The sequence below is a fragment of the Electrona antarctica genome (genome assembly GCF_951216825.1).
Source record: "Electrona antarctica genome assembly, chromosome: 4".
Taxonomy (NCBI): Eukaryota; Metazoa; Chordata; class Actinopteri; order Myctophiformes; family Myctophidae; genus Electrona; species Electrona antarctica.
Window position 1 is genome coordinate 52,286,123 of NC_136809.1, and position 13,759 is coordinate 52,299,881.

Consider the following 13,759-nt stretch of genomic DNA (forward strand, 5'->3'; position numbering starts at 1 on the left):
AGCTCTAAACCGATTCCCAAAGGCGTCATTCAATGCTCCTTAAATCTGACTGTGATGTCAACAGACTCCACACTGAAGCACCATTGTGAGAGTGAATACACTTTAACACACATGAACCCATGCACACACACACCAGAAACATGGAAAACACCAAACAGACTTACTACTGCAAGCCTATAATGGCTTCTTGAGTACAGCCTAAAGGGCCTTTTCAAACGCGAAGCGATTTAACGCGCGTATAGTTCATTTTCAACGAGACCTGCGTGTTTGCGCGGAGAACTCGCGGCACGACAACGCAAGCGTATTTACGTGAGCGCGGTCCCGTGAATTTGTTGCACGCGTGCTCGTTACGTGCACACGCCCGCGCGACTCACCAGACCTGGAGTCTGTTTAGCTTTTGTTTTGTTTACGCTTGCGTTGTTGCGCCACCCTCTTGAGCAGTACCTGGAGGAGACCTGTCGTTGATCCAGGCAACAACGTTGCTCGCTTCCCGTTTGAAAAGCCCTAAACCCATTTAGGCCCTGACGTCGAAATAAAGAAAAACGTTCGCTCTGAAAGAATATAATTATGTTCAAAGATTTGCACCACATTTTCTCGACTTTTCAAAAATAGCAGACCTACAAGCTCGTGGCGCGCCACTCGGTGGCGCTCTACGAGCTTGTAGATCTGCTATTTTCCAATAGCTAAAGTATAACATAATGCTTTAAAACACCAAAAGGGGTTCCCGCCCAGAATGGGTTAAAGCAACTTTTACTCCAAAAATCTACATCCCTTCTGTTCTCTCTTTGCTCCACCTTTCCCTTTTTATAGGGATTAATTGAGAAGGAAGGTGAAAGCTATATAGAAAACAAGTCAATACATGCAAAATATGTTGTTCCATTCTGGGCGGGAACCCCTTTTGGTGTTTTAAACATTATGTTGTAATTTAGCTATTGAAAAATAGCAGATCTACAAGCTCGTAGCGCGCCACTAGGTCTGCTATTTTTTTAAAGGAAAAAAAAAATGGAAAACTTTAAATTTCGAGGTCAGGCCTGAATGGGTTAAGCTCTTCTTCCATGGAACAACATATTTTGAGATGGGGGGGTCCGGGGGCCAAATACATATAATTCTGGGGCTCCTTAGAGTACCACAGACGAAAAACAGTCTAAGTCCAAATTTCAGACTGACCCCTCCACGAAAAGGCCTTGTTGTCCTGAACCCTTATCTATCATTTATATATTATGGATCAATAGTGTGGACTTAGACTGTTATTCGTCTGTGGTACTCAGAAATAGTTTCAGAACCACCGATATAGAAACATAGGTTTTTTTCAGAAAACTTTTAGGATTTATTTAGAAGGCATTTCTTTTTTTAGAATCGGCCACAGTCCTCCTAAATGGGTTAAGCATGACCGGCAGCGTCCAATAATGAAAATAGCTAAGTAGCCTTTGCTGCGTTTGGCAGACAGAGGTATATACCAAGGAATCAGGACAACAATGAGAACGGGGCCTGAAGTTAAACCACTTGCAACCTGCCTTCTGGATGTCTTCCAAAAAATATATATATAAAAATGAAAAACAACATTTCAAAAGATTTCCAAATATGTAGTTTTCTAGAAGAGCAACAATAACATATGCACAAGCTTGTAGATCAGCTACAGTATATCTGCTATTCGCTGTACGAATATAGGGAATTTCAGTTCATTTATTTTGTATATAGGGATTAATTGAGAAGGAATGTGAAAGTTATATAGAAAACAAGTCAATACATGCATTTGTGTGCACAACTGCACATGGTCACGTATATCACGTATATACTAGGGTGTCAATATTTTTATTTTACAATATCTATGTTTGAATGTGGAACAGAGTATGTGCATCAGTAGGCGTAAAGGACATCATTCTTTTCTTTTTTTAAGTCTGCATCTTCCCCCCCCGAATCACAGTTAGGGTATCGTCAGGATCGGACAGGGACAAATTAGCCATTGGGCCAGTGGGGCCGTGGCCCAGGGGCCCTTGGCTCTCAGGGGCCCTTCGGGGAAATTGGACCGCTCAGTACTAGGTTTGACGCCCTGAAAAGGGCTCCTGGGTCCCTTCATTGGCCATTGATTTAGTTAAATTTAGGTCAAAAACATGATAAAAACACGGAAAAACACAAAACTTTTGCGCGCACGCGCGCTATGGGGGCCCTTCAAAAATGACCGGCCCAGGGGCCCTCATGGGGGTTAATCCGTCTCTGGGATCAGACCGTATTAATGCACGGATATCGGCCAAAATATCAATATGGTGCGACGTACACATGCCTAATACAGTACATGGGCCTACATGGACACCTACATGTACATACAGAGGTGTACTGTACACATACTGTACACACATACTGTACACACACTGATCTATGCTAAACTGTGGATGGATAAAGACAATACATAATAGAATGTCCATTACGGGTGAATGACACCACACACTGACCATGATTATCATCACTAGGCTACGTATTGAACAGAGTAACACTATATGTAAAGCATTTGATAATATGGTCGTGACAAACATATTGTGTGTGTGCGTGTGTGTAGCGTGCGTAGCGTGCGTGTGTTTGTGTGACACCTGTGTGTGCACATATGCATGAAAACTTTCTTGTGGACCACCGTGCTCTGACTTATGGTGCGTTACCGGCTTACATCAACGTCATAAAAAGGTATAGAAAGGTCGCACAAACCAAGAAACACATTTCAAGAGGTTCATTTTGTCTTATCTCATCGGGACAAACGTTTCGGCTATAACTGCCTTCTTCAGTGTCTGCACACTGAAGAAGGCAGTTAGCCGAAACGCACATATGCGAGTGAAGTGAGTGAAGAAGAGCTTAACCCATTCAGGCCTGACCTCGAAATTTAAAGTTTTCCAGTTTTTTTTTTTCCTTTCAAAAATAGCTAAATTACAACATAATGTTTAAAACACCAAAAGGGGTTCCCGCCCAGAATGGAACAACATATTTTGCATGTATTGACTTGTTTTCTATATAACTTTCACCTTCCTTCTCAATTAATCCCTATACACAAAATAAATGAACTGAAATTCCCTATATTCGTACAGCGAATAGCAGATATACTGTAGCTGATCTACAAGCTTGCACATATGTTATTTTTGCTCTTCTAGAAAACTACATTTTTGGAAATCTTTTGAAATGTTGTTTTTCATTTTTTATATATATATATTTTTGGAAGACATCCAGAAGGCAGGTTGCAAGTGGTTTAACTTCAGGCCCCGTTCTCATTGTTGTCCTGATTCCTTGGTATATACCTCTGTCTGCCAAACGCAGCAAAGGCTACTTAGCTATTTTCATTATTGGACGCTGCTGGTCATGCTTAACCCATTTAGGAGGACTGTGGCCCATTCTAAAAAAAGAAATTATGTCTTCTAAATAAATCCTAAAGGTTTTCTGAAAAAACCTATGTTTCCATATCGGTGGTTCTGAAACTATTTCATGTCAATTAAGGAGCCCCAGAATTATATGTATTTGGCCCCCGGACCCCCCCCCATCTCAAAATATGTTGTTCCAGGGACCCCCTCCCCAGAAGCAAAGATTTGAGTTAAAAAACGTTCGCTCTGAAAGAATATATATATAGAATATATTCAAAGATTTGCGCCACATTTTCAAAAAATTTCATAAATAGCAGATCTGCTATTTTTCAATAGCTAATGTATAACATAACACTTGAAACACCAAAAGGGGTTCCCGCCATGAATGGGTTCGACTTGAATAGGTCACAGTAGTGTGCACACACACTCACACGAACAGAACACATTCACAAAGACGTCATCTGGAGCTAAAATGGCCTAAAGCTCTGTACCTTCTCGAGAGGAGAGGAGGGGAGGGGAGGGGAGGGGAGGAGAGGAGAGGAGAGGAGAGGAGAGGAGAGGAGAGGAGAGGAGAGGAGAGGAGAGGAGAGGAGAGGAGAGGAGAGGAGAGGAGAGGAGGTTAATCACAGTGTGGTGGAATCAATCCAAATTGGACTGGTCTAAAGATGCCATTAATTTGGCTTAATACCTTACAATTAATGACTCTGGCTCTTTTTGTCAACAGTTCACCGCAGTTTATCTTTGTGCAATACATGTAAATCTCTCTCTTTTTTTTATACTCTGCTGTGCTGTGGGCTAGCCAAGGTCCAATCTAGTGAACCGGACAGAATGAATGGTTGAAGTGCTATGATGGTATCAGTGCAATAGACTAGTCCATTTTGGCCTGACCTCGAAATTTAAAACATTTCTTCCAAATCCTCCAGTTTTCTTAAAGAAATATTTTCACGATTTTTCAGAAATAGCAGATCTACAAGCTCGTAGCGCGCCACTCGGTGGCGCGCTATGAGCTTGTAGATCTGCTATTTTTCAATAGCTAAATTATAACATAATGATTAAAACACCAAAAGGGGTTCCCGCCCAAAATGGGCTATAGCAGAGTCTAGGCCTAGGCCATTAGTTATCAAACCTTTTTCATGTCAAGGACCCCCAAAATTGACATTTATTAGCCTGCGGACCCCCATTTGTACGGCTCTAGCAGTCATTTTCAACCGATTTCATTTCAAGGACCCCCAGCTTGACATGCATTACAGGCTACAGACACCCATTTTAACGGCATTTCTATTGTGATTTATATTGTGAAATCTATATGTTTTTGGAACCTGGAATAATTTTGTTCCATTTGTACACTCTCGGAGTTACAGTCCAACAAGGGTCCATTTAGTTCTTAACTATCATTTTGCTGGGGAGTGGGGACCCCCCTTGAACTCCCTTCGAGGACCCCTGGGGGTCCCCAGACCCCCACTTTGAGAACCACTGCCCTAGGCCGCGTCTCTGCCACCTGACAGCACTAACTGCATCACTGGCCAGAACCCTTTCTTAGTGCATTTTGACCTGAGGACAATTCTACAATTAATGTCCCACACAGTTTTCTGAAATACCTATGTTTCTATGTTAGCGGTGCTCAACCTGTCAAGGACCCCCAAAAATATTTGGATTTGGCCGCCGACCCCCATCTGAAAATATGTTGTTCCAGGGACCCCCAGAAGCAAATATTTGAGTTAAAACGTTAAAACGCTCTGAAATAATATATATTAAGATTTGCGCCACATTTTCACGATTTTTCAAAAATAGCAGACCTACAAGCTCATAGCGTGGCACTCGGTGCCGCGCTATGAGCTTGTAGATCTGCTATTTTTCAATAGCTAAAGTATAACGTTGCGCTTAAAACACCAAAAGGGGTTCCCGCCCAAAATGGGTTAGTGCATTTTAGCGACGTGCAGCCTGCAGTGCGTTGCTCTGCGACAGGACCATATCAAATGTAAATCCAAGGAGACAGTGATTAGATTGATTACAGATTAGATGAGCTTTTAGCTACTGTGCAAACACAGCAATTGTCCAAATCTAACAAGAAAATCTTGAGGTTTACAGTCAGTGCACTCAAGATCCACTCTCCGATACGGCTCCATCTCTGTCTCCTGTGTTATTGGACCATATTCGCAGGGCTGGCCATTTCACTCTTATCTCACATGCTCGGGGGCGATCGTATATACGCAATGGCTTATCCACTTGTTTCCTACTCTCAGAGAATGTACGACTGATGTGATAATATCTCTACGAATATCTGGTTTTCAAAAAGATAAACTATACTCTACCCTCTGGGCATGCGAAACACGTTTAATCCATTGATACCTGGAACGCATCCATGTCACGTTAGCGTTAGCGTTTTAAACATTATGTTATAATTTAGCTATTGAAAAATAGCAGATCTACAAGCTCATAGCGCGCCACCGAGTGGCGCGCTATGAGCTTGTAGGTCTGCTATTTTTGAAAAATCGTTAAAATGTGCCTCAAATCTTTCCGAAAATTGTCATGATTTAGAAAACTTTTTTTTTTAAATTTCGACGTCAGGCCTGAATGGGTTAAACGCTATCTATTGTGATCCATAAAGTAAATCGAGTACTAGGCGAACTAGGCATAGGAGTCGCCTCACGAAATCCATTCTGGATAGCAGAATTCCTCAAAACAACGAGACAATGTCATACCATGTATTTGTCGTGGTTGCATTACTAAAGACATATCCATATGCCTCGACATTTAGTTTTTCATAAATGTACCTTCATTTCTTATGAAATGAATAATGTTGATCATATATAAATGGTACAGTAAATGGTGCATTTATATAGCGCCTTCATCCAAGGCACTTTACAGAGATTGTGCATTACATTCACCCATTCACACACACAGTCATACACCGAATGCAAGGCACCAACCTGCACATCGGGAGCAATCAGGGGTTCAGTGTCTTGCTCAAGGACACTTTGACACTAACTCTGGGGGAGCCCACAGGGTTCGAACTGGGAACCTTGCGGTTGCCATCCGGTCACTCAACCCCTGAGGCACCCATTATAATTAAATCTCTACAGTACATTATAATTGATAATGATCATAAATAGGCACCGTAAAAAAAGGACAGAACTGAAACAGAAACTTCTTCATGTCTGGGTGCTTCTAATCTATATCACATCTTTCCACTGGAAACAGGAACTAAACAATTATTACTTAAGCTACGTTCTCATTTCACAAGTGACTCGTAACACATGCATGTACTGTAACTGTACTGTACGCACACACACACACACACACACACACACACACACACACACACACACACACACACACACACACACACACACACACACACACACACACACACACACACACACACACACAAGTTCACAACCCACACAGAATTTGGCTCGTGCTGCAACTCGACGGTGTGCATGTCTGGCGCCTCAAGGTTAAAACACACAAAGATGTGAACAACACAGTCACATTCAACTCAACACCCTGCATTATTCCACTACAGTTCCATGTGCCGCTCTCTTTGCCTCTGTCTGTGTGCCTGCCTGTCTCTCTCTCTCTCTCTCTCTCTCTCTCTCTCTCTCTGTCGCTTTGTGCTAGACAGGTAGAGTGTCTCCTCATTGCCATGTGTGATATTTATAGAGCCCTCTATTGTATTAACTCAGTCCCTCAGCTCTCTCATGTCTCCTGCTCTCCTCTTTCCTTTTCCTTTTGATCTTTCTCTCTCACTCCTTCTCTTTTTGTGTGACACTCTCTCTGCCTCTCTCTCTCTGCCTCTCTCTCTCTCTCTCTCTCTCTCTCTCTCTCTCTCTCTCTCTCTCTCTCTCTCTCTCTCTCTCTCTCCCCCCTCACGGTTATCTCAAAGACACAGAGAGTTCATTCCACCTTAATCAGCAGAGTGCCACAATCACATTTCCTGCCTAATGTTTGGGTCCTCCTGACTACATTTGTTATTTGCATAATCCAGATCCTGTGCAGCAATTTGGCCTAAGGTGTGTCACATGATGCGGTCCCACATCACAGGTCGATGTGTTGGTAATGTGCTTTTGGTGCTATATATATGAGGCCTGTGATAGGTTGATGTGTTGGTAATGTGCTTGGTGCTATATATACGAGGCCTGTGATAGGTCGATGTGTTGGTAATGTGCTTGGTGCTATATATACGAGGCCTGTGATAGGTTGATGTGTTGGTAATGTGCTTGGTGCTATATATATACGAGGCCTGTGATAGGTTGATGTGTTGGTAATGTGCTTGGTGCTATATACGATTACGAGGCCTGTGATAGGTTGATGTGTTGGTGATGTGTTGGGGGGGTGGTGGTGGCGGTGGCTCAGGGGTAGAGTGGCCGGATGGGAACTGCAAGGCTGCCAGCTCGAACCCTGTGGCCTCCCCCAGAGTCAGTGTCGAAGTGTCCTTGAGCAAGACCCTGAACCCCTAATTGCTCCTGATGTGCAGGTTGGTGCATTGCATGGTTTCTGCCGCCATCGGTGTGTGAATGGGTGAATGTAATGCACAATCTATGTAAAGCGCCTTGGATGAAGGCGCTATATGAATGCACCATTTACCATTTTGGTAATGTGCTCTTGGTGCTATGCGAGGCGTGTGATGACGGGAAAGACTGAGAGACGTGCAGCCAGAGACTGCTGTGAGAGCTAGGAAATCGTCAAATAATTACTTTACCCATTGAGATCTGAGCCCGATTATACTATGTACAAGTGGCTTCTAAATCAGTGGTTCTCACACTTTCAAGATCTTTCAAAATATGTTCAAAAATTGCAAGCTCGCCGAAGTGACGCGCTGTGCGCTTGTACATCTGCTGTTTTTTGAATAGCCATGAAGGATAAAAGGACACGGATGCTTTCCCAATTTGAAAGGGTTTAATATGAAGACATTATTAATAAAGACGCTTCATTTTCCGAAACATCTCACAGTCCTCTCTCTCGTTCTGTCTCTCACCTCTGACATCACATGCACAACAAAGACACAAAAATGTGTTTTGTGAAGGGCAACGACGCTCATTACGGCTGATATCAAAGGAAACCGTATTGTTATCGCTAGAGACCGTGCAGTGTTTAATAGCTTGTTGTTTTTCATGGAAGTCCAACGCGGTACATTGTGCAGAAGGCAGAACAGAGCCCAACACCGTTTCCTGTTTTGAGGCGTGTGTGTGCGTGCGTGTGTGTGTGTGTGTATATGTGTGTGTGTGTATAGTGCATGTGCCTTTACTGTTAGTTGTGTGTAGACCCATTAAATGTGTGGTTACAGGGCAGGCATGAGGATATCCTGTGTGTCTCAGAGTAAACGCCCAGCTGGAAGACCTGAAACCTGAGTGCTATAAAGCTGCAATCCATGACTCTTTATAGCGAATGAAGAGTTGTGATTTTAACACATTCTGGGCGGGAACCCCTTTTGGTGTTATGTTATACTTTTAGCTGTTGAAAAAAAATAGCAGATCTAGGTCTGCTATTTTTTAAACATCATGAAAATGTGGCGCGAATCTTTGAATATATATATATTCTTTCAGAGCGAACGTTTTCAACTCAAATCTTTTGCTTCTGTGGAAGTCCCTGGAACTACATATTTTCAGATGGGGGTCGGAGGCCAATTACATATTATTTCTGGTGTCCTTGACATGAAATATTGAGCACCGCAGACATAGAAACATAGGTGTTTCAGAAAACTGTCAGGATTTAGAAGACATTTTGTAGAATCAAGGTCAGGTCTAAATGGCTTAAGCAGCCTCGTATGGCCACAGAGCAGTGGGTCTCGTCTCGTCGACCTTTTTCTGGGCCCACTTGAAAATCTCAAAAGCCCACTACCCATCTGACACCAGCTTTACTTTAACCCATTTTGGGCGGTGGGTGGTGTTAGCATTATGTTATACTTTAGCTATTGAAAAATAGCAGATCTACAAGCTCATAGCGCGCCACCGAGTGGCGCGCTACGAGCTTGTAGATCTGCTATTTTAGAAAAATCGAAGAACGACTGACATAGAAACATAGCTTTTTCAGAAAACTGTCAGGATGTAGAAGACATTTTTAGAATCTGATCTCAGGTCAAAATGGGTTAACTCCAGAGTTAAATTATTCACACTCCAGGGTCTTACTATGCGTATACTGTGCACTTTACAGGCTAGATTCTACGTGATATATTCTGTAATTATATACCTTTTTGCATGATGAAATACCATTTATGTGAATACTTAGTTTATGTATCTATAGACGTGAAGCATATAGTGGCAGTGAATTGCTGTGTACAACTGTAGCCTACATAACGCACACCTCCAAGTTCACTGCTGTCCCATTGTTCTAAATCTAAACTGTGATTTATGTGGAGATGATATTTACACACACACACACACACACACACACACACACACATATATATTAGATATATATAGATATTTTGTTATCTAATAACACGCCACCATATATGGCCGTCAGTCCGTCACGCCTCGTGACGCTCCATATATGGCCGTCTCCATGTATGAAGATCACGACAGACACTGACCTCATCAAACCCCGGATATAGCCATAAATGGAGAAGACTGGATCACCACCTATAGATCTGCATATATATGGAGCCGGCCGGCAACTCCCTTCATCAAACCCTGTACCCTCAAGCACTCAAGACACTGCCCCCTGCTGCCACCCTTAAATGGTAAATGGTGCATTTATATAGCGCCTGCTTTACATAGATTGTGCATTACATTCACCCATTCACACACACATTCATATACACTGATGGCAGCGGAAACCATGCAAGGCACCAACTAGCACATCAGGAGCAATTAGGGGTTCAGTGTCTTGCTCAAGGACACTTCGACACTAACTCTGGGGGAGCCCGGGTTCGAACTGGCAACCTTGCGGTTACCATCCAGCCACTCTACCCCTGAGCCACCGCCGTCCCAGTTAGATCTCCATATATGGAGCTGACCTGTTCTGACATTCCATATGTTGATCTGACCTCATCAAACCCTGTACACTCAAGACACGCTCCACATATGGCCAGTACAGAATTCATTCCATATGTTGATCTGACCCCACCCCCATGCCAAAGCGCCAGCGCTCGCCCAGCAGTCTGCCGTCACCCAGGTGGATGTGTGCACGCGTCGCTTCTCGCCCCCAGGGCGTCTTACTGGTTTATATGTGGGGAAAGAAAATACTATCTGTATATACACAAACACAATATATATTTTCTTACAGGTAGGCTACTAAATTCAACAATGAAATATAAAAGGCCAATTAAAAAGTTGTCTCTCTGGAGGTAATGCATGTGGATATCCGTTCATTAATATTTCATGACCATAACAGGTGGCTTCGAAAGAGATCAGAGGCTGTGCAGAATGCGCACTGACAGCCATGCAGGGTCTGGTGGTCAGCCTGGCGGAGCTTACATGCTGAGCGAGTATACTGGTCTTACATAAACACGTCAGGCTAATTGCGGATGACCGTACTGTACTGTACTAGTACAGTATAGCCTACTGTACACCTATATAGCCAGCCAGGGCCAATGTGACTGCAACGCCAAGACTAACTAACCGGCGGTGGGAGACATACATGTACACACACTAGTACACACACCACCATGTGTGTGTGCACTGTGCACGCACGCATGTTTTTGCACACCCACACATGCATGCAGGACTATTCTAGGTAGGCCAACATAGTGTAGAATGACAACCTGCCATTCTGACAAATATTTCCCATGACACTTCTTTTCTTAACCTAGATATATAGTTTTGACACTATTGTTTTGACATTGAACTGCATGTGTTTGCTTGGTATAGCTATAGTTGCAGGTATGAGGCTATACTCAGTAATCAGTAATGTATACATGGATAAGTGCTTCAGATCCCTCGGGGGTCGAGCATTGTGCAAACATTTTATTTTATATTTTGAGGCCTTGGCTATATTATATCTCCTCTATAGGCTCTATGCAGACTCTCTGCAATCATATCACAACCGCACACATTGACAAGAAGAAGGATCATGTGTACGTGTGTGTGCGTGCTTGCGTGCGTGCGTGTGTGTCACTGTGTGAACCTGTGTGTGTGTGTGTGTTTGTGACAACAAGCGACATAACGGCGCAAGACCCGTGACGCTTGGCTTTGGAACACAACAAGAAAACGAGACGCGCGTGATCATTCGCCCGCTGTATAGGGCGCCCATGAACAACACCTCGCCAATCAATGGCCAAGTAGCCTATTATAGGAATGAACGAGACATGATAAAGGATTATAACTAAGGGCTCGTTGCTGTTGAGGTGGTGATAATAATAATAACAACAACAACATGGAATGATGAAATGATTAGGAGTCGACTTACATCTCTGAATTTATCCCATCTCCCCGCCAGCCACTTATCGTCCAAGAAATTGCCGTTGCTGTCCGTGCGAGCAGAGACCCGTCCGAAGGAGGCGACGACGGCGGCACCACACACACATAGCAGGGCGACGCTCAGCATCTGCACGCACGCACACACACACATGGCACACACACACACACACACGAACGAACGAAAACAGCACCGGGGACAGCGAATCATCACAACGGGGATCGTATAGTAAAGATAAGCTATATATACTGCAGATCGGCGACGGTGAAAAGCAACAACACACACACACTATATCCTATACATTCCCAATTTAAAGCGATTCGTCTTGAATGGATGATATTAATAAGAGGATCCATGTGATGTTTTCCTTTTTCCTTACCTTAATGTCTCTGTGCTGCTGTCGCATGAAACGCTCGTTCCGACTGTATGTGTGTGTTGCTCACTGCTGCTCGCTTACCGTGTTCTGTCACTGATAATAGCCCTCTCTCTCTCTCTCTCTCTCTCTCTCTCTCCTCCCCTCCGCACCGGCTTCTCTCCTCTCTCTCTGAGCGCAGGCAGTAAGGCGTGAACGCGCATGGATGGTGGCACGCGCACGGCACGCACGCACGCACGCTTCTCCTTTCTACCCCCCCCCCCCCCCCTATAGCTTTCGATCACTCCTCCAGTCTCTCTCCAGTGCGGACAAAACGCTCGTGATGATTGCACGCTGTGTGTGTGTGTGTGTGTGTGTGTGTGTGTGTGTGTGTGTGTGTGTGAGAGAGAGAGAGAGAGAGAGAGTGCAGCAGCAGTGAGCTGTTATTGGCCGCAAAAAAGTGTTTCCTTGCGATAAGGGTCCATAATATGGACCCTTAGCTCATATTATGAGCTATGAGGGCCAGGGGGTCTGTGTGATGACATATTGCGCGCGCGTGCGTATAGTATACGTATAGTAGGCTATATTATACGGGTGTGTTGTGTGCGTGCTCGCGCGCGCGCGTTTCTGTCCTGCTGCATGTGCTTTTTTTCCTTTTTTCTCCTCCATTTTTGATTTGATTACAGCAAATCACATGGTAGCGGTTCAGGCCTGTCTCTGTACAGCCTACCTATACTAACACTAGAGTATAGATGTGCACTGGTGGTTCCCAAACTTTTTCATGTCAAGGACCCCCAAAATTGACACGAATTAGCCCGCCGACCCCCAATTGGAAGAGATATGCCAGGGACCCACATGAGAGAAGATTTTTTTCGGTTCTAGACAGTATACAGTCAATAGTGATTCTCAACCATTTTAATTTCAAGCACCAGCAGTTTGACATGCATTAGGCTACGGACCCCTATGTTTAATGGCATTTTTAATCTCTGGGACCCCAATTTATATTGTAAAATCAATGTTAATTTAACTCTGAGAGTGTACTAATGGAACCAAACGGACATTTGTACACTCTCAGAGTTACAGACCATAAGGGTCCATTTGGTTCCAAACTATCATTTAGCATGGGGACCCCCTGGAACTCCCTCAAGGACCCCCGTGGGGGTCCCCGGACCCCACTTTGGGAACCAATGTTTAGTATACAGAGTCGTGAGACTATAGCGTTTTAAACTTCGCATTCCAGGCAAAAGGTTAGCCCAGGACTGTAAAGTGATGCCTGGAGTCAAGATAGCATGGTTTCCATAAGAAATGCACTTAATAGGCCCACTCTGGATGATTTGTGTTGGGTGGGGGGGGGGACTCGGGGGTGGGGGTGGAACTGGAACCACTCTCTTTTGAATTAGCTCTGTTGTACTGTAGGCCAGGGGCCAGGGGGCGAGGAGGAGGGCCACGGAAAAAGCACAAACATCTTCTTCCTCAGCCTATTATGTGACACTGGCTCTACCAACCCCAGGATATTATGAAATGCTCTGATGAATTGAACATGGAGGACCCTGATGTAAACAAGTCTTTATAATAATATTGCTTTTTCTGGTTTCATCCTCGTGGCTGTTTTGGTATTGACTTGTGCTTTCGTTTTTAATGAACCCATACTGTGTGAATACAAATTTCAATCAATCAATCAATCAATCAATCAATCAATCAATCAATCAAT

General features: G+C 43.9%; 1 protein-coding gene across 1 annotated transcript in view; it reads right to left on the minus strand.

The window, feature by feature from the left end:
- spock3 (SPARC (osteonectin), cwcv and kazal like domains proteoglycan 3) overlaps positions 1 to 12,192 on the minus strand; it is a 47,478-nt gene extending 35,286 nt beyond the window's left edge. The window contains exons 1-2 of the mRNA XM_079499708.1: positions 12,076 to 12,192; positions 11,688 to 11,825 (exon numbers count right to left, since the gene is read on the minus strand). Of these exons, the coding sequence (XP_079355834.1) occupies positions 11,688 to 11,825; positions 12,076 to 12,102 (165 nt within the window). The 5' untranslated portion in view covers positions 12,103 to 12,192. The remainder of the gene's footprint in view (positions 1 to 11,687; positions 11,826 to 12,075) is intronic.
- Between the last annotated feature and the right edge of the window lie 1,567 nt (positions 12,193 to 13,759).